Consider the following 21,758-nt stretch of genomic DNA (forward strand, 5'->3'; position numbering starts at 1 on the left):
TGAAGGGTTTTAAGGTGGCCAGAGTGCAAATCTTGACACCAACCTCCTAAAAAAAAAGTAACCCAACTGCCGGATGTCCACAGACAGAGTTGGGCACCAGATATGGATGGCCGTTGGCTTACTAGGAGCTGCTCCGCCCTTTGATAGCTTTTGTTTTTAATCCTGCTGGGTGTCCCCTCCTCACCAGGAAACCTGGTGGGGGAGATGGTTTAGTCCTCGACAACCTGACCATGAAACAGGTGAGTACAGGTTTACATGGTACCTGTAGCAAGTTACAGATCTAATCTGGCCTGACCTGACAATTGTGAGGAAAGGGGAACTAGGAAGTGATGGAGAGCAAGGAAGAAGGCGAGAGCAAGGAAAGGGGGTTGGGAGGGTGGGGGAGAGCGAGGCCGCACCACACGTTGATATACACTCCAGGAGCAGAGAAGGAGCAAAGAGGATGGGGGACTTGTAGGAAAGCAGGGGAGGGGTGGGAATGGTGCCCTTATGCTGGCATTAGTACATACAGGATTGAACGAAATTGGGGATGTTAAAAAAGCACATTCAAACGGGTCATACTAAACAATGCCCGGACACTGCCCAGAGAGAGTTCTATTGGAGGTTGAGGGGCTTAGGGAGGAGGTAATCGTGAGGGAAGGGGAAGGGAAGGGAAGGAAGGGCATTTTCCTTCAATCTTCAAAAAAAACCGTGCCAGTGTTTGCACCTTTATTTAATTTCTACACATATGAGAAGCACTAGAATCACTTAACATGACACAAATTGCGGAATTGATCCGAACAGAAGTTCTGACTGCTTAAAAAGTGAAGGCAGTGGATGACTACTGGTTGGCATGGATGATCCACAAAATATGTAACAAAGAAGAAAGTAAATACCTATGGATTTTTTTAATGCCATAAACAAACTTTGGTCCATCATGGGTGATGAAAGTTGTGCTCATGTTTCATCGAAATGGGGTGTGTGCTTTCGGAGAAGAAAGCAAACACCTATTTTGGGGGTCAAACACCATCCTTTCGACCCCCTTAAGGCCCAGTCACACCTTGACGTTTTAGCCAGCAATGGCAACGTATTAAAATGTATGTAAAACGCTGGCTTACGTTGAACTTTTGATGTTTTTTTTTTAAAGATTCGGACGTATTCATAACGAGTTGGTCGTATGCATAACATATTAGTAACGGACACAGAACGTTTCGTTGTATTATAGCTAACTTATACAAACGAATGCTGAGCTTGTTGTCGGCGTTTACAACCTATGCCCAACGATAGTCTAACTTCTGCATCACGCGCTGCATGTATCGCCGATGATGACGTGACGTAGGTTATGAAAAGGCTGCCGCACAATGATTCAAATCGTAACCGCCACAGAAATGGAAGTGTCAACATCGCAGTCACACCTTGGCGATCTTGCCAGCGTATGCCGATCTCTGAAAAATGCGTCTAAAACGCTGGCGCACGTCGAGTACGGTATGGGTAAGTTTGGTATGCGTGAATAGAACGCTAAAGTATGCTATCATACGTCGTATTAAATGGAGTACGTCTTGTAATTATAAACGTGTTAAACATTTTACGACGTACTTGCCGTATGACACACGTTCCGCATGCGATGGGAATAAGTTGTACGCACGATATGCGAATGTTGGCACAAGTCGACAAAAGTTACTTGTAAGGTACTCATAAGTCGAAACATTCAAGGTAATGGTTAGCGTCAGTGTTCCAGACTCCCTGTTTTTTATTTATTTGTTTTTTTTCTTCAGTTTGACGGTGATGTCGACACTTCGATTTCTCGTGCGGTTACGATTTAAATCGTTGAGTGGCAGCCTTTTAATTATATTATATTATAACCGCACTAAAAATCGAAGTGTCAACATCACCGTCATACCGAAGAAGAAGAAAAAAAAAACCCCAGGGAGTCTGGAACACTGGCGCTAACCATTACCTTGACATGTTTCGACTTATGAGTACCTTACAAGTAACGTGTGTCAACGTGTGTTAACGATCGCGTAACGTGCCTACAACACGTTACTCATAGGTTCGAAATAAGTTTCGGGTACGCTAAACATTACCTCGACGTGTTTCGACTTATGAGTAACTTACAAGTAATGTGTGTCGACGTGTGTTAACGATCGCGTAATGTGGCTACAACTTATGGTCAGCGTCATGCGGAACGTGTGAGTCATCCGCTGGCATAAGTCTTAAAATTTCAAGCATGGAAAATTTGAGGACAACCAAAAAGTACAACGTTTAAAGCCAGCGTACAACGACGTATGGCAGTGTTTTTCAGCGTGCTCTCAATGTTATCAAAACTTACCCATAACGTATTCGACGTGTACCAGCGTTTTACACAAATTTTTCAAAAATTGGCTTAAGCTGGCAAAAACGTCAAGGTGTGACTGGGCCTTTAATGAGTGCAGATTTTGACGCGGTCAAGAAACCTTCGTTTGGCATAAGTTCTGAAGCTTGTAGCCAAATTTCATCAAAATCGTGTTTGGTTGAAGTGATAATAACAAGTGTTTACTGACTGACTCACTGACTCACTCACAGATGGACATTGCTCAATCGCATAAGCTCACCTGGACTTTAGTCTGGACTAGTCTTTGATTTGATGTCGCACGGTGACCTTAGGGCGACCCTGCGGCGGCCATAGAATTTTCAAGGCAGATCGCGTAATGGTAGCCTCAAGGTGCCTGCAAGGCGACCGCAGGCGAACATGCGGCCACTCGGATGGTAACTAGTGGGTATATATATATATATACCAGTTCTTTTTTTACTGAAATAAAAATATAACAGTTCGGAATATACTTGAACTATAATACATATATAACTGAATATACTATAACTATATATAACTGAATATACTATAACTATATATATATATGTGTGTATATATATGTATATATGTATATATATATATATATATATATATATATATATATATATATATATATATATATATATATCTGAATATACTATAACTATAATATATATGTATAAATGAATATACCAGTTCGGAGTATAGGCAAACACCTATACTCTGATCTCTAGCGGTCGCGCACGGTGGACGCACGGTCGATGCAGACTGCAATGGAGGCCGCAGGTAGGACACACGGCGGGCTTAGGGGAACCGTGCGTCGACCCTGCATTGCCCACTGGTAGTCACACAGACTGCAAGGTGACCACAGCGGGGCCCTAAGGTGAACATAATATTTTATTTTTTAATTTTTTGTAATTTTTTGGGGGTTGGCAAAATTCATTTTTCATTGATAAGAGCCTACGGCAGCCGCACGAATAACGCAAGCCCACAGTACGCCCTACGTATAGTTGACGTGGAACACATCTACGTCACAGCTTGGCTTGTCGAATTGCTATGGCCAACGTAGAAATGAAAAAATTTATAACTCCGCGCTATAAATCCACGGCAACCCCTACGGCCTGTAAAAGATAGCCATACACGGTGAGGATACGGCGGCCGTACGCCCTCTGAATTGACAGAAACGTGTGCAGAGTTTTTGAGGTGGCCTCAGGATGGCCCTACGGCATTTGGCTATCTTTTACAGGCCGTAGGGGTCGCTGTGGAATTATAACACGGAGTTATAATATTTTTCATTTCTACGTTCGCCGTAGCAATTCGACAAGCCGAAAAAAAAAAAAAACTGGTAAAAAAAATAAATTAAAATAAATTAACCCATTCGTTACCGTCCGTCTGGCCGCATGTTCACCTTAGGGCCCCGCTGCGGTCCCCCTGTGGTCGCCTTGCGGGAACCTTGCGTCTGCCTTGAAAATTCTATGGCCGCCGCAGGGTCCCCTTAAGTTCACCGTGCGACATCAAATCAAAGACCGTACGGCAACCCCACGTTTTCGGCCTCCACAATTTATAAACACACCGTGCAGCTCCCTGAAAAATAAAAACAAATATGACTGCTACATTGTGTGACCGTGGAAATACTGCGGTCGCCGTATAATTGCTAGTGGCCGTAGATTTTGGAGACCCCACGGCCGCCGTGGCAAATGTCACTTTGGCCTTAGGCCGAAGTGACCCTAAAAAAAAACAATTGGTGGCATCACCAGTTATGCCTTCCTGTTTTGGATACCATAATCATATTAGAGTCAGAGAGGCGATTATCAAAGAAAACAATGGAACTTGCCAAAGCCACTGTTAAGATGTGATTAAAAATGGCATTCATTCACTCTTGCAGAAGTATATGTAAACACACTCAACGTCAATTCTCACCTTGCAGATAAAAAATGGACACTTTGCCAACACAGAATCACATATTATCTTTCAAAGGTTTTGAGAATAAATATCTCGTATTCTTTACCAACTATGGAACAACATTATGGTAATTCCCCCAGAATTGCCATTTTTAGTATCACTAACCGTATGTATCCCCTTCCACTCGGAGCAGCGCGATGCCATGCATCCAGTATTCAGATTGAAATTTCAACATAATCCATTATCAATGTTATAAAACACAAACATTTTTATATCCTCTGTAAAGTTAATAACACAAAATCTTATGATTGACGATGGCCAGTGGTCATGCTGCACATCTACACGGGGCACACATTGCATATGAAACCATCCTTGCATTATCATTGAACATATAGATGATCAAACTGAGATAATTGGGGGATCTCTCAACCACCCTGAACCTGCAGGAAGATAAAACATTTATTACCCTCTAAAACCTACCTGTGCACACACCGAGTACAACCACCAGTTTTCAACCTATTCCTATCCGTCCAGAGGTTTCGGAGTGCAAAGAGAAATAAAATAAATCAATAAAGACTTTCAAAATCACAGTACAGTACTGTATGAGAGAGCAAGTGTTGGATGTGAGCTTTGTTGCCATTCCCTTTTTATATCCCACACTCACCCAAGAAGATCAACAGAAAACCAATACCGACTGCAAAAAGGACGACGGTAAGGATGAGGCCCAAAATGGATTTATATAAAATCTTCATCTTCAAGATCTCGTTACCTCGAGTTCAGCAGCAATGCTTGCGTAGTTCGTGTCGAGTTGAAATTTGAAATCTCTGACAACCATGGCTTTTAAAGCTCCTGTATTGAGTGGTGTCATACGTGTAATGTTACAATGGAACGTACTTTCCTCTGAGTAATGGTTATAAAACAAGTTTTCTTCAGAATATGTAAAAACAAAGAAACTGGTTTCCTTTTCATAAACACTCACTTTATCTTCGTTCAAGGGTTTGTCCCCCACCTCAGGGAATTTTGGAATTCTAGGCTTCATCTGACACATTCAAGTGTATTTTCTGGCCTTTTGTGGAGGTCTGGGGGAGGAGGGGAGGGAGGTTGGTCAGGTCAGGTCAGGATCAGGTATGGGAGCATGCGCCGGAGCAGCGCGTCGCTGCGTCCACTTTCCGCGGGTACTCCAGGGGCCTCCGTCTGGCCACCCCCCCCCCCCAGGCAGATGCCTGGCACATCCCCATCTCCTTGCTCTTCCGATTTGGGGGTTGGTAAAATATTACCGGATTTCATTTCCAGCACTTCAAAGAGAGGGAAAACATTTCAAACATGTGGCTGAACGTGATGTAAATGCAGTTGTCAATTATATTTTTAGATCCTCGTGGAAGATCTCCAAGTGTTACTCACGTTGTTGTTCTTGTGGACTTTTTTGTTTCACAGCCTACAGTTTTCATCGAAACTTCCTGAAACTTGGTATATATGTTGTTGTTCATCTTTCGGCTGCTCCCGTTCGGGGTCGCCACAGCGGATCATCCGTTATGATCCGCATACTGATTTGGCACAGGTTTTACGCCGGATGCCCTTCCTGACGCAACCCTGGTCGCCTCTTACGACACAGGGATCAGGATTTGGGTTTCGCCATGATTCCGGGCTGCTCTACACCCTGCCCAGTGCAGAGCCCCCCCTCCTCAAGCAATCCTCCAACCCAAGCCTCCGAGTAGCCGGATTACAGGTGCACGCCACTACGCCCGGTCTGAAACTTGGTATATATATATATATATATGTAAAAAGTACCCTGCGCAGACAACAGTAACGATCTCCGATTTTGAAAATTCCTCCTAGAAAAAAAGTTATGACGTCAAAAAATCTCTGCTAATGGAAATCGCCTAAAAATTATCTCCGAAACTAGGCAAGCTTTTTGAATTCTGTTTGCGGGAATCAAGCCGGGCATTAGCACAGATAATTTATCGCAAACCTGATACATCACAATGATGTCATATTCGTTTTTATGACGTCATCATTAAGAGGACGAGGATCTTAGCTCATTCGAGCTTGTTGAAAGCAATTTCAGCAAAATTCGGTAAACAATTCAGAAATTCAAAACTTCATTTTACACACTTTATGCATTTTCTGACTTATTTTGACTCCAGTCAAATTGGCCAACGTATTTTATCCTTAAATCACTTTCTTCATTAAGAAAAAAAAAAAAAAGGAGTCATTTGTTAATGCCAAGTACGTTGATCTTGTTTGTGCGATCTTTCTTGGCACGGTAGATAAGAGCGTCGTTCAGCCTTTGTTGGCCAATGGTTGACATCAAGTCGTTTTTCACTCTTCTCAGGACTGAATGACTACTCTTGGATGTTGTTGGCTGAGGTGACTGGCACAGTGTAGTGCAGTTTGGTAATTGTGTGGACTTCTGTAAAGATCCACTGTGTGGATCCAGAGACATGGGCTGGCAAATGCTCTCCATTCCACTTACACAGACCACTGCTCTCCAATCTTACAAGATTGGGTAACAATTGCTGACACCTGTTCTGTGAGAGACGACTTTACACTCTTTCTTTAGACCCAATTTTACCTCTACATTCCCCCTCTCCCCAAAGAAAAGCATCAAACGAATGTCTCATGTAGAGAAAGTGGTAACGCATCATTTTGCCAATTCTTTTTTGGAGTGGTTGAAATACAAATGCATGGCAAGCCAAAACCTTTATTACCTCACACACAAAGCTCAAAGCGTGGTTAAGCAATTGGTTCACTCTGTCTGGGACGGTGAATATGGATGCGTTAGGAATGCTTGAATCAGCTCAACAGGAGGCAGAAGAGGAGAGGGCAGTTCGTCGACATGCATCGAGAATCTGTGAGGATGGATGCAACCCTCTGGAGAAGTATGACAATATCAAATTTGCCCGGAGCTCCAGACTCTCAGAGGAATCATTTCGTTGGCTGCTGAATGTCGTGCAAGATGACCTGGATCAACCTAAGATGAGGAGCAATACCCCCCGCCCCCCCCTCCCCCCACAGTTGCCCATGGCGCTGCAATTATATGCAGTGCATCATTTCAATTGAATATGTTGGAGATATGTGCATTGTTTCATGTTGCAAAGTTAGTCATCTCATCACTACAACCATTTGTGTGAAGAAAACACTTGATACATTTCCCGGTTTCTCCAGAAGAAAGGAGAGGTGTAACAGAAGGATTCCATGTGACATCACAATTTCTTTGGGTTATCAGAAGTATTGATGGATCTCAGTGGCAATTGTCAATCCTGGTGGTCCAAATGCACTTGGGTAGATGAACAGAAAAGGCCACTACAGTCTAAATTGCAAATTTTTGTGCGACCATCGACTTCTGTTCACTCATGTCGTTTACAGATGGTAAGTGTCAGCACATGGCTCAAGAATCTTTGAAGAGTCACAGCTATTTGAGAAATCCCAGAGAGGAGAATACCAAGGCATTTTGCTGGGGGATCCGGCGTACACGTGTCGTACATTCATGCTGACTCCAGTGCGCATCTTGAGGACAGCAGTGGAGAGATGCCACAACCAGGCGAAAAGGAGTACGAGGGGAGTGATAGAAAGAGTCTTTAGTATCTGGAAGAAAAGATTTCCTTGTGCAGCCAAAGGAACTCATCTCAGATGTACAGTAAGTAAATTTCAATGAAGATTCTTGATCAATTGTGAAGAAACCGTTTATAATTTGAGAGCCCTTTCTGCATTTACACCATCTGCAATTAGATCATTGCATTTATTTCAGTTGGAGCACAGCATGGGCATTATTGCTGCAACAGTGTGTTTGTGTTAATTTGGCAAGACGAAGTAATAATCCCCTGCCAGAGCCCGATCATGATACAACACGTGAACACCTGCGAGAACCAAAACGGTGACCAAACAGAGTGGAAAATGATTTGCACAGGAACATATTCCGACAGAGGTTCATTATGGAACACTTTATTCAGGAAGTACAATATATCATACTCTTTATGTCGTGTTGAAATTTATTTTTCAAAAATCTAATCATTTTAAAGATCGAAGCAAAGCCATTTTCCTTTTTCTGTATAATACTCTATTTTGGCATTGTAAGCCCTTCGTTTACATTGTGCAGTCTCTTTCTGAAGAGCAATCAATACCATGTTGGCTTCATGCTCTTCTTTCAGGCAAGACAATGCAAGACAATTTTCTAAGTTTGTGACCTTGTGACCTTGACCTTGGGACGAAAATGAAAAATCGAGCTCCGTGGGGCTATGCAGGTGCCATTGGGCTAACCAAATACCGAAACCCTGTAAAATTTGACAAACCCCCTAGAAGAAGATGCAAATTGAAATAGGCTACCCCCTAAAATACATGTTTTTTGGGCCTGGCTCTGCCAATTATGGGCGCACCACGCCCATTCTCAGGAAAACACAACGAGATCATGATATAAACCTCCCACCAAAATTTTTATCAGGATCGGATCAAAACCCACGGAACTATGTTCGGGACAGACAGACAGACAGACAGACAGACAGACTCACAACAATAACGAATATAGTGGTCACTTATTTTTTTCGTTAACCAAAATAGGGGCTTGGCAATGAAAAAAAACTATGAAGCTCTAATGATGTCATCAAGACAGAGGAGCAAACAAAAACAATTAGCTGAATTACATATATTCAAACAAGATATTTATAATGAATATTCTATATGCCACACTGTCTCTGACAACCAAGGATTCCCCCTTTAAAATACTTTAATGGGTTTAAAATACCCATTAAAAAAAAACGTTTTTATATAAATATTTCATGAATAATATTTTTACGATTCATATTGTATTTCACTAATTCTACTTTTTGTCGTTTTAATATCTTAAACGGTCCAAAAAGGAATTGATTTTTTTAATTTTTTTATTATGATGTTGATTTTAAAGTAATGAACAAATAACTGAACATATGCCTGGTGTTGGCGCAGTGGTAAGGGCAGTGGCTTGGGACCCAAGAGGTCCTGAGTTCAAGCCCCGTTGGGACACTGAATTAATATATATATATATATATATATATATATATATATATATATATATATATATATATATATGTATATATATATATATATATATATATATATATGTGTATATATAAACCAAGTCGAAAAAACACCAGGGGGTTGACTCAGCCTGCCATCCTTCCGAGGTCGGCGAAATGAGTACCAGTTGTACTGGGCCCGGTATATGCCCCGGTTGGAATAGGTGTACCTATCCCTGTGTGTCGTAAGAGGCGACCAGGGTTGCGTCAGGAAGGACATCCGGCGTAAAAACCTATGCCAAATCATTATGCGGACAACAAGACGAATTTCCATACCGGATCGGTCGAGGCCCGGGTTACCAACGACCGCCACCGGTACCGGTGGTCAGCAGGGTACCAGTGGAAATTGTGCTACTGCTGGGCGAAGGAGGAGAAGGAGACGGGGAAGGCGAGTCCGGAGGCAGTGGGAGAGGGGGAAGGGTAGAAGTGTGGAGGTGAGAGTTGGAACTCTGAATGTTGGGACTATGACTGGCAAAGGGCGAGAGTTGGCTGATATGATGGAGAGAAGAAAGGTGGACATACTGTGTGTACAAGAGACCAAGTGGATGGGGAGTAAGGCGAGGAGCATTGGAGGTGGTTTCAAACTGTTCTACCATGGTGTGGATGGGAGGAGAAATGGTGTGAGGGTAATCCTGAAGGAAGATCATGTCAAGAGGATATTGGAGGTGAGGAGAGTGTCGGACCGAGTGATGAGTGTGAAGTTGGAAATTGAAGGGGTGATGATGAATGTCATCAGTGCATATGCCCCACATATGGGGTGTGAGATGGAGTATGAAGAAGATTTCTGGAGTTAGATGAAGTGGTGGAGAGTGTATCCAAGGATGAAAGAGTGGTGATTGGAGCAGATTTCAATGGACATGTTGGGGAAGGGAATAAAGAGGATGAGGAGGTGATGGGGAGGTACGGTCTCAACAAGAGAAATGTGGAAGGGCAAATGGTGGTAGAGTTTGCAAAAAGAATGGAAATGGCAGTGGTAAACACGTATTTCAAGAAGAAGGAGGAACACAGGGTGACATACAAGAGTGGAGGAAAGTGCACACAGGTGGATTACATCTTAAGTAGGAGATGCAACCTGAAAGAGATTAGTGACTGTAAGGTTGTGGCAGGGGAGAGTGTAGCTCGACAGCATCGATTGGTGGTATGTAGGATGACTTTAGAGGTGAGGTTGAGAAAGAGAGTGAGGGCTGAACCAAGGACCAGATGGTGGAAGCTGAAGGAGGAAGACTGTTGCGCGAAATTTAGGGAGGAGGTGAGACAGGCGTTGGATGGTGGTAAAGATGGGTGGGATGATTGGGCAACGACAGCAGAAGTTGTGAGGGAGATAGCTAGGAAGGTACTTGGTGTGACATCTGGACAGAGGAAGGAAGATAAGGAGACTTGGTGGTGGAATAAGGAAGTACAGGAAAGTATAAGGAAGAAGGGGTTGGCGAAAAAGAAGTGGGATAGTCAGAGAGATGAAGAAAGTCGGCAGGAGTACAAGGAGTGGCGTCGAAAAGCAAAAAGAGAGGTGGCAAAGGCCAAGGAAAAGGCATATGACGGGCTGTATGAGAAGTTGGATACAAAAGAAGGGGAAAAGGATTTATACCGATTGGCAAGACAGAGGGACCGAGTTGGGAAGGATGTGCTGCAGGTTAGGGTGATAAAGGACGCAAATGGGAATGTGCTGACGAGCGAGGAGAGTGTGTTGAGAAGGTGGATGGAGTACTTTGAGGAGCTGATGAATGAAGAAAATGAGAGAGAGAGAAGGTTGGAAGAGGTGGAGATAGTGAATCAGGAAGTGGGGTGGATCAGTAAGGATGAAGTGAGGACTGCTATGAAGAAGATGAAAAGTGGAAAGGCGGTTGGTCCAGATGGTATACCAGTGGAGGCATGGAAGTGCTCAGGAGAGATGGCAGTGGGGTTGTTAACCAGATTGTTTAATAAAGTCTTGGAAAGTGAGAGGATGCCGGAGGAGTGGAGATTAAGTGTACTGGTTCCGATTTTCAAGAATAAGGGTGATGTGCAGAGCTGTGGAAATTACAGAGGGATAAAGTTGTTAAGCCACACCATGAAGTTGTGGGAAAGAGTAGTGGAAGCTCGGTTGAGAGGAGAGGTGATGATTTGTGAGCAGCAATACGGGTTTATGCCAGGAAAGAGCATCGCTGATGTAATGTTTGCTTTGAGAATGTTGATGGAGAAGTATAGGGAAGGCCAGAAGGAGTTACATTGTGTGTTTGTGGATTTCGAGAAAGCTTACGATAGGGTGCCAAGAGAGGAGTTGTGGTATTGTATGAGGAAGTCGGGAGTGGTGGAGAAGTATGTGAGGATCGTGCAGGATATGTACGAGGACAGTGTGACAGCGGTGAGGTGTGCGGTAGGAATGACGGACCGGTTTAAGGTAAAAGTGGGATTGCACCAAGGATCGACTCTGAGCCCTTTCCTGTTTGCAATGGTGATGGACAGGTTGACGGACGAGATCAGACTGGAGTCTCCATGGACTATGATGTTCGCGGATGACATCATGATCTGTAGGGAGAGTAGGGAGCAGGCTGAATCGAGCCTTGAGAGGTGGAGGTACGCACTGGAGAGAAGGGGAATGTTAGTCAGTAGGAGTAAGACGGAGTACATGTGCGTAAATGAGAGGGAGGGTGGTGGTATGGTGCAGTTGCAAGGAGTTGAGGTGGGGAAGGTGGATTGGTTTAAATACTTGGGATCAACTGTCCAAAGTAACGGAGAGTGTGGGAGAGAAGTGAAAAAGAGAGTGCAGGCAGGATGGAGTGGGTGGAGAAGAGTTGCACGAGTGATTTGTGACAGAAGGGTAGCTGCAAGAGTGAAGGGGAAAGTATACAAGACGGTAGTGAGACCAGCTATGTTGTATGGTTTGGAGGCGGTGGCACTAACAAAAAGACAGGAAGCGGAGCTGGAGGTGGCAGAGTTAAAGATGCTGCGATTCTCGTTGGGAGTGACGAGGATGGATAGGATAAGAAATGAGTATATTAGAGGGACAGCGCAGGTGGGACGGTTTGGAAACAAAGTGAGAGAGGCGAGATTGAGATGGTTTGGACATGTGCACAGGAGGGAAACGGAGTATATCGGGAGAAGGATGTTGAAGATGGAGCCGCCAGGCAGGAGGAGAAGAGGAAGGCCAAAGAAGAGGTTCATGGATGCGGTGAGGGCGGACATGCGGGTGGTTGGAGTGTCAATGGAAGATGTGGAGGATAGAGCGAAATGGAGACGGTTGGTCCGCTGTGGCGACCCCTAACGGGAGCAAGCCGAAAGAGGAAGAAGAAGAAGAAGAAGAACAAATTACTGAACATGGTTTTTAATTCCAATGTTTTTGAGGTGTTAAAGTTTTTAAAAAGCTAACCTGGTCGGTAACACCCCTATAAATTCCAGAAAACCACCATGGTCATTCATTTCATCATCTGTGTGACGTAATAGACAGAACCAATACTCTCAACACGCAAAGGATAATGGCCACACAACTCACTCCAGACTCATCAGAAAGTGAATTTGACAAATAGTTTTCTGATCAAGAATCCACAAATTACGACAATAGTCAAAATCATGATGCAGAAGGTGTACAATGTACATGGAAGAAGCCGAGGTGAAAATTAAAGATGACAGTGCATGAAATACCTGGCGTTCACAATAATCCAGATGACGTCGAAGAAAGACTCGGCAATAACAGCCAGTGTCAATTAGAGAGCAAGAACGTGGTAAATGTGGAGTTAAGTGCTATTTTGATCCAACACTTCTCTGCAATTATAGTAACTAGTGCATGCCCGTAGGTGCGTGCCCGTACGTGCAAACAAACAAACAAACAAAAAACCTTTCGAACAACCACACAGGCCGTTCCTTCGCTGTCGTAAACGACGACTGCATTGGGGCATTGTGTTTAAGAAAATCGAGAAAGTACAGAAATCGAGAAAGAAAGAATACAGCAAGTCGTCACTATCCGGAAGTCCGGAAGTTAAGTCCTCACTGTCTGGAAGTTCACATATCGCAGTTACGATTATTCGCACTTTAGTTTTAATGGCCAATTATACAATTAGCGTCAACGTATTTTGCCTTTTCGCAATGCCGTCGCAAGGAAAAACACAAAGAGAAGAGAAGAGAAGAGAAAAAAAAAACAACAAAAAAAGTTAGTGCAAAAAAAAAACCACAAAAAAAAAACTTTCAAACTGCGAGCCAGAAACGACAACCACACTTCCACACACTCTCGAGTGTCGCTCTCGAGTTCCTTTGCTCTCGAGTTCTCGCGACAACCACACTTCCACACACAGAGTTAATTAAAATCCAAATTAAAATCAAGTTTATCTCCCTGTCTTTGCTTGCCATGACATTCGCTGCCATGTAGCCGGCACGGCCCGTGACGTTATCGTCGGCCGGCCGAGCACCGGCCTACGCAGCAACGTGTCATGTCATTGGTTGGTAAATAAATGGCCACAGCAACGTGTCATGTCATTGGTTGGTAAATAAATGGCCACGGCAATGTGTCATGTCATTGGTTGGTAAATAAATGGCCGCAGCAATGTGTCATGTCATTGGTTGGTAAATAAATGGCCATAACTTGGGAAGCACTTGTCCGATTAATATCAAACCTTGAAAACGCACATCCTCAGGTCCCCAGCAATATACCTGGCAAGTTTCGATTAGATCGGACCAGTGGTTGTCGAGAAACAGCGGTCACGCACACACACACACACACACACACACACACACACACACACACACACACACACACACACACACACACACACACACACACACACACACACACACTTATAGATAGATGAGAACGGCACTCGGGAGAGCGCATACCTCCACCAGGCTGAACAGTTTACGTTTTGTATCCCACTGATTGGCCGGGCCTGGATTTGGACCTGGACCAAAGTCTCATCACCTAACCAACTCATTCACCTAGTTTTGTAATGACTCATCCACAACGTTTTGAGATAATCTTGCTATATATAGTTTTTGGCCCCATCTCTCAATGGTGAAGAATCATTTGACAAATTTAAAAAAAACAACAACCTCTCAGTCGTGATGGACAGACGGTTATTACGATACTGGTTGGGACTATCCTCACAACATACATATAAGTACATGTAGTGAGTGAGTGATGTACAACTGGTTAATTAACATGGAATGAACACAGCTACAACCGCTGGGATAACAGTACTGTACGTACATGCATGCATAAATATACATTGATACCGATATCATAAATGCATTGAATACATGTATCCGTAAATACTTGCATGTTTAAATAAAGAGTGCATGGAACAAAGTTGTCATTGATTGATTAATTAGCATTACATAACGGCACTGGAAACACCCCACCCCCCCCCCCCCGTAATACTTTGTAATGCTTAGACATATGGCCCTCACCTAATGTAATACTCCACGACGCTTGGACATACACCCCTCCCCCTGTTACACTCCATAATGCTTGGACATACTGTTGCGGTTCTCGAACTGCATGCATACAACAGATAGGTGTCCCAAGACAGTTATTCCATTAATATATGTGTAGATAGTCCCCTTCCTTTTTGTTTAGCGGGACAACAAGGGAGTGCGTTGTGATGATCTAATAGCTGTGTTGTTCTTCTTTTGGGTGCTCCGGTTAGGGGTCGCCACAGCGGATCATCCGTTATGATCCACATACTGATTTGGCAGAGGTTTTACTCCGGATGCCCTTCCTGACGCAACCCTGGTCGCCTCTTACGACACAGGGATAAGGATTGGGTTTCGCCACGATTCCTTCCGGGCTGCCCTACACCCTCTCATAGCACGGCCCAGCGCTGAGCTCCCGTCCTCAAGCGATCCTCCAACCCAAGTCTCCGAGTAGCCGGATTACAGGCGCATGCCACTACGCTCGGTGATGATGATCTAATAGCTGGGGTTGCTTAAATAATTTTTTCCCTTCATTTCATCCCTACTCTTATTCTTTTCTGATTATTCCTGAGGTAAATCAGCCACGTGCGCCTTCGCTGTAAGGTGGGGCCTCGTGGAGATCAGCCACGTGCGGCGCCATGATGGGGAAACTGCAGCGCCATGGTGGGGAAACTGTGGCGTCATGGTGGGGAAACTGCGGCGCCATGGTGGGGAAACTGCGGCGTCATGGTGGGGAAACTGCGGCGCCATGGTGGGGAAACTGCGGCGCCGAGTCATGTGGTGTGCTTGTTGGTGCGAGATTATCGACTCGAGCTTCCGATGATCTGGGGAGGATCGCCGGTTGGATAAAAAGGCATGCGAATACAAACCTCTCAAGAGGTTGCACGTATGGTGTTTTTTACAGCACGGGAAACACAGCCAGCACGACGCCCACTGAAATGAAAGCGAGGGAAGAACCTTCAGAGTGTAGGCTTTATTCCATTTGATTGAAGCCGCTTCTACGGGCACACCAGGGAATACAGGCGCAGCAAGGAGTACATAAGCAGTAATGTATAGACGTGCAACTAATCACCGCAAAATAAATCAGTATAAGCACGGAGTCCGATATACTCTCAATTCTCACCATTCAACGAGCACCAAGTGAGCCGCCGCCGTAAACGACAATGCCCCTGGGACAATCCCCCCGACCGAGCGGAATCTTAGCTTTATCTATTCCGTGCTCGAGCCGTGCGACATGTGATCACACGTCACGTCCTTCAATTCACCACACCCACGCTGCACGAAACGCGTACGGAGGCCGATAAAGCAGACTCCACGACATGTTGGGCAGGATACGAGTGTGCGGGTAGAAGCGGCTTGTTCCTTTTAAACCTCAATGCCCGACACACGCTAGCGGAGTCATGTGAACGCGAGCGCCGGCCACGTGCGTAATGGCGGAACTGCGCGCACTGTATAGAATGTGCTCGAAAGCAGACACGTACGCCGCTCGTGAGACGTGCACGGATGTACCTTCGGTCCTCGCTGGCAGCGGTGGATTCTCCACGGATGGTGAACGTCTTCTCGTCCCTGCGGCCAGCGAGGCTGCGATCGAGCCGGGGAGTGTACAGTGCGGGCCACGTTGGAGCGCGTGGAACGAGGGCGTTGATCGACGCTGATCGAGCGCCCGAGCGGGCATGCGGGACCCTCGACCGGTCACCTGGCGGTTTTGCAGGATGATTCGCGTGCCAATTTCGGTGTGGGCGATTCATGTCGTCTCGTGGGTTCGGAGCGCGATATTGCCGCTGCTTGGGATGGCCTTGCCAGAAACGAAGTGAGGCGGTTTCCCGCCCAAGCTGGCAGGCCACGTGAGGGGTCTCGGCCAATCGGAGCGCCCGATTCGGGTGACGACGTTTGGATTCGGCATGGCCCCTCCCCCCGAGCTGTGGGCCAGATAAAGGTCGGGGCAGTCCCTCTTGCCCGGTCGGTCTGTGTTTGTGGTCCAAATTCGGAGAGTGGTCCAAAGCGGCTGCCATCCAGTTGTTTCCTTTGTCCAGCCCCAGTCAGATGGCTCTGGATCCAGGACCAATGCCTGGTTCCAACAGTTGGCCTGGTAGCAAGTGCGCTTGATGTGCTGTTTGAGTGCTGCCTGCCCCAATCCGAATTTCCCTTCCGTTTGATAGAGCTGGCGGGGCTGCCTGGTTTTCATTGGAGAATAAATTGTCCACGTCTGTCTCATGTTTGACAGATGTACACCCTCGAAAAGAGACCACAGTCAATCTTCGGTGCTGCGAGCTGTGCCTTCTGTTTTGACTTAATCTTGACCGGTGGCCTACTGAACAGTGGCAACTTGTTCTTTGGAAGTGTTTGTGTGATAGGCTGGAACAGTGTACAACACCTTTCTCTCTCAAACTTTGTGTACTGCTCCTCACCAAATCTCGATCCTTCTCACAGTTTCAGCCACTTGGGTGTCCACGATATCCGTTGTGTGAATGACGAGTAGGTCTTGACTGTGTTCTACAAATGGATTCCCCATCTCTTCCAGCACTGTCACAAGTGCCTTAACCTCCTTCAGGAATGCTGCTTGCACTCCAGGTTGCTGATCATGGTGATGGTGTCCAGTGTCGCCAGCACCATGCTGTTGCTTTGTGGCCTGTTGCTCAAACTCTGAAGTGATCCTTGCAATTTCTGGCCCTGCTACCATCCAGCGTCTGAGTGCTCCGGGATTGCCAGTCAGTCCGATAGCCCCACCAGAACCTTTGACCATTGCATTGTTCTGCTCATGGCACTGGTCAAGTGCCATGGCAGAGAACTTGTTGCTGGATTTGCGCACCACAAAATTTCCAGATTTGAATTCTGATAAGACATCTGGGCGTTTTTCAGAGAGTCGTCATGTCACGGATGTGTACGGGAAGTCATCTGGAGTAGTGCGTGTGATCTAGGGCAAACATCCATGGCATAATCCGAGTCAGGGATTCCACGTACAGCTGGAAGTTACCTTCACGAAGAGACCTTATGTACCGAGCTTGTCTAAGCATGGATATACACAATACATAACTATGCCACATCCTCCTCAAGCACACCCTCTGAGGTGCTAAATAACTAAATTCACCACAATGACACCACTCGGTATTCATTTGCAAATTTCAACTGATTACTTATTTTTTGATAAATTTTTACCTTGACCTAAATTCATTTCCTTGAATTCTGACATCCTCAAAGGTATCACCAAATGAATGGGCATCCCCAATTTAGTTGGAAATGACACCGTAAATGTTTTTCTGCTCAGTCTGGTTCCAAAATTAAGGACGTTTGAACATTAGACCCGGGTGACCAGCGGCCATCTTGGATTTGACCTCTCACTGTACCCTCAGAGGTCAAATCTGACTTCCCTCCACATCTGAAAACAAACATTATGGTATGACCTAACTATGCTATAAATTTCATGCTTTTCTCATAAAATGCACAATTTGTTAAAATATGAGAGCTTATCCGCTGTACTATAGCTGGATCTTTTGGGAAAACATGCATACTCATACCATCTTGGGTTGTATTGCTTGCTACAACCAGCAACAATACATCAAGCTGGCATTCCCAGTATTTTTTCAGAGCATATGCAGGCCGCATGTAAACACAAGTATCCTCGATAAGACGATCACATCGCCAATTTTTTGGAGGTGGGGCCAATCAAGCATAAAAGGACACCAAAAAATAAAAATAATAAAATAAAAAAAACTGAAATCTTTGTTTCAACATATTTATTCAAGACAAAAAGAAAAACGTGTTTCCACACCCTGCAGTTGTTGGTTCATTCCTGCACATATTCTGAACCCAATCAAACTCTTACATGTGCAGGACCACGCACGCACGCACGCACGCACGCACGCACGCACGCACGCACGCACGCACGCACGCACGCACGCACGCACGCACGCACGCACACACACACACACACACACACACACACACACACACACACACACACACACACACACACACACACACACACACACACACACACACTTCGGGGCGAGTGATAACCAAAGGTTAGAAAAAGGATCAAATGACATTTATAAAAACCCACAACAATGAAGATGTTTTCATGGTACTTCAAAACTGTTTTAACAGCAAAATGCAAACGAATTAACAGCAGGCACTTCATCAAGCAGAGAAAATGACAACATAAATAAACGTTTAAATTAAATGTATGTTCAGGATTTAAAATAAATAAAAATCAAGTGAGACATCCATCCATCCATCCATCCATCCATCCATCCATCCATCGGGACCATACTCTGTGAAGAACGTTGGTGCTGCCGAAGCAATCTCCTTGGCTATTGGACACAATCCTGGACAGGTCGCCACTCCGACACAATATACCAGCATGCTGGCACTCATTTTGCCGACCTCGGAAGGATGACAGGCAGACTCAACCCCACTTGGTATTAATTCAACAGCTGAGTGAGATTTGAACTCAGGATCCTAGGATCCCAAGCCCACCACCCTAACCATTAAGCCAACACGAGGCATAAGGGAGACAGATTGGGATCATACAGTATATGGTCAACATCATGTTAATTTTATCCATTGTTCTACCCGTCTGATGGTACATATTGCCACTGGTCATTACCAGCAAGACTAGTTCTTCATTCTCTATAGATGGTCCAGCGTGCTATACAACAATTTTCATATGAAGACCAAATCTGTTCCAAACTTCTTCGGGGAACAGTAACACAAATTGGCCTTTGCAGGTGATGCAATGGCAGTGCTAACTGACCATCTGTTGCAATCGGCAGATCTGCTCATTTTGCTCTTGGACACGGCATCTCAAAAATTCCACCTCTGCCGTAGACTTGGCCAGTAGTTTGCGAAGGGCAAATATAACCTGTCGGATACATGGTTCCAAGAGCACAGTTAATAACAAGATCACATTCTACTTTTTTTCACAATACAGTACTTCGTTGAAATGTCTGATTCTTCCAACTGAGTTTTTATGACTTCTGCATTTCAAATCACAAAACTCATCTTTTTATAACTGACTTATTGGATTCATAAGGATGACTTCAATAAGCAACAGAAAATAAATGTTGACAAAGCTTTGATAAGATGCAAGCTACAGTATATAGTATATACATATATTAAGTGGTGTGGATAAAATTTTTTTTTTTTTTTAACTTAAAGATCTATTTGTATTGGATGTCCTGCATAGATTGCTTTGAACAATCAATATGAATCTCGTCAAAAATAAACATTAAAAAGTGGCTCAGTTGAAGAGATTTAATACTGCAATGACAGGTGGCCTTGGCATCAAAAAGTAAACAATTGTCATTTTGTGATTAAGAAAAAAGGTGCCTTTTTAGAACACTCCCATCTCCCTTTAAAAAAAAAATATATATATATATATATATATATATATATATATATATATATATATATATTCTTCTTCTTCTTTCGGCTGCTCCCGTTTAGGGGTCGCCACAGCGGATCATCCGTGTGATCCGCATAGTGATTTGGCACAGGTTTTACGCCGGATGCCCTTCCTGACGCAACCCTGGTCGCCTCTTACGACACAGGGATAATATATATATATATATCAAACTCCTCCCAATCGTCTCCCACCAACTTAAACCTTGAACAAGCTTGCAATGTTATGACACTAGCCTTTCAGGCAATGATGTTGAGCAACAGGTTAGGTGTTTTGCCTTTAAGCAAACAGCTGACTCACCTCATCCTTGCTCTGTACAACCTCACGGCGCAGCAGCTCATTGGCACTGGGTCGCCTGCAGGGTTTGGTGCTCATCAGCTCCTGTACTGTAATGCTGTGAATGGGCCAGTGAACACAAAACTCATCGGGCAGTTTGCCACGTCGAAGGTCCTCGATGGTGCGTACACGTTCCATTTCTGTTCCAAAAGGCTGGAACAGCTCGAACAACAACACCCCGACACTGTACATGTCACTCTGCATACCACAAACAACAAAACGTCATGTATTAAAAAATGAAAAAAAAATCAACTCTTCACAACTTATATTTTGAAAACATTGTTGAAGATTACCATTTTTTTTTTGGCCAACAAGTCGATGTGGAGCATGTGGTTCGTCCAATTGGATAATTTCCCAATTTTTCTTTCCTTCCTTCATAAGATAAGTCAATTTTGAATACAAGACAGAGACGTATCAACTACGGTAGTTAGCAAAATTGTCAGTCAGGACAATAGAGGTGTTATTTCCTCCCTGACATTCCTAATGTTTGCATGTATGTACAGGGTGATTCAAAAAGAGTGATGTAACTTTAAATGATTATTTACAAAGAAACAGAAATCTCAGGATTGTGAACCAAACATTTCTTGAAAGCTTATGACGTGGTATTTTCTATCAATGATTGCTGTTGCAATAAGTGTTTGCTTGAGTTAGTGAGAGCCTAAAGTCTGAAACTGGCATTTAGGCAAAATCATTGTAATTGACGTTCTTGATGTGTGCCCTCCGCAGTTCAGACAGGCACTGATCCTGACTCCAAAGTTCTGTCCAACTTCCCTGTAGGTCTCATGTGGCACTGCCTGGAGGTCGTCTGACACCTCCTGCTTCAGATCATCCAGTGTGGCAGGGTGGTTGGCATAGACAGAGCCCTTGGCAGCCCCCCAGAACCAGTAGTCCATCGGGTTCAAGTCTGGGCTATGGAGTGCCCAGTCATGAGCGGTACCCAGGGCAACGAGGTGGCTTCTGAAGAGCTGCTGCAGGAACGTGATAGTGTCACCAGCTGTATGCAGGGGTGCACTATCCTGCATAAACCAGATCGTGCCGAGCTGGTTTGGGGTGACCTTTTGGGCTAGATCTTTACGGAACTTCTGGAGCATGTCCCGGTAGCACTTACCGTTGATCATCACCGTCCTGCTGTTGTCATTCTCAAACCAGTAAGACCCTAGCATTCCCTATCAAGCATTGAAGATGCAGAAGCATGCAACTTTAGGCCCTTTCAGGTACCTCTCAGTGATCTCTTCAGGTGGTTCTGCCCCCCACAAAAATGTTGTTGGGGTTGTTAATCGCACCTTGCAAGTGGAAACGGGCTTCATCACTGAACCAGATCAGGTTGATCCAGTTTGGGTACCACACCATCCTGTCACTGAGCCAATTGCTCATATCAAGTCTC

General features: G+C 44.7%; 2 protein-coding genes across 4 annotated transcripts in view; both read right to left on the reverse strand.

The window, feature by feature from the left end:
- The window catches only part of LOC147017107 (transmembrane protease serine 6-like), an 85,047-nt gene extending 79,944 nt beyond the window's left edge, over nucleotides 1-5,103 (reverse strand). For 2 of the 3 annotated variants that reach the window (XM_085846489.1, XM_085846487.1), the window contains exon 1: nucleotides 4,875-5,102. In XM_085846489.1, coding sequence (XP_085702615.1) covers nucleotides 4,875-4,962 — 88 coding nt within the window. In that variant the 5' untranslated portion in view covers nucleotides 4,963-5,102. Of the gene's footprint in view, nucleotides 1-4,874 lie in introns of all 3 variants that reach the window. The other variant, XM_085846490.1, reaches the window with a different exon arrangement.
- Nucleotides 5,104-19,209: 14,106 nt separating this feature from the next.
- The window catches only part of LOC147017108 (eukaryotic translation initiation factor 2-alpha kinase 1-like), a 50,479-nt gene continuing 47,930 nt past the window's right edge, over nucleotides 19,210-21,758 (reverse strand). Inside the window, exons 12-13 of the mRNA XM_085846491.1 lie at nucleotides 20,339-20,572; nucleotides 19,210-19,498 (exon numbers count right to left, since the gene is read on the reverse strand). Of these exons, the coding sequence (XP_085702617.1) occupies nucleotides 19,382-19,498; nucleotides 20,339-20,572 (351 nt within the window). The 3' untranslated portion in view covers nucleotides 19,210-19,381. The remainder of the gene's footprint in view (nucleotides 19,499-20,338; nucleotides 20,573-21,758) is intronic.

The sequence above is a fragment of the Eptatretus burgeri genome, chromosome 11 (assembly GCF_056783735.1).
Source record: "Eptatretus burgeri isolate ZD-2024b chromosome 11, Ebu_testis_v1, whole genome shotgun sequence".
In the NCBI taxonomy this organism is placed as follows: domain Eukaryota; kingdom Metazoa; phylum Chordata; class Myxini; order Myxiniformes; family Myxinidae; genus Eptatretus; species Eptatretus burgeri.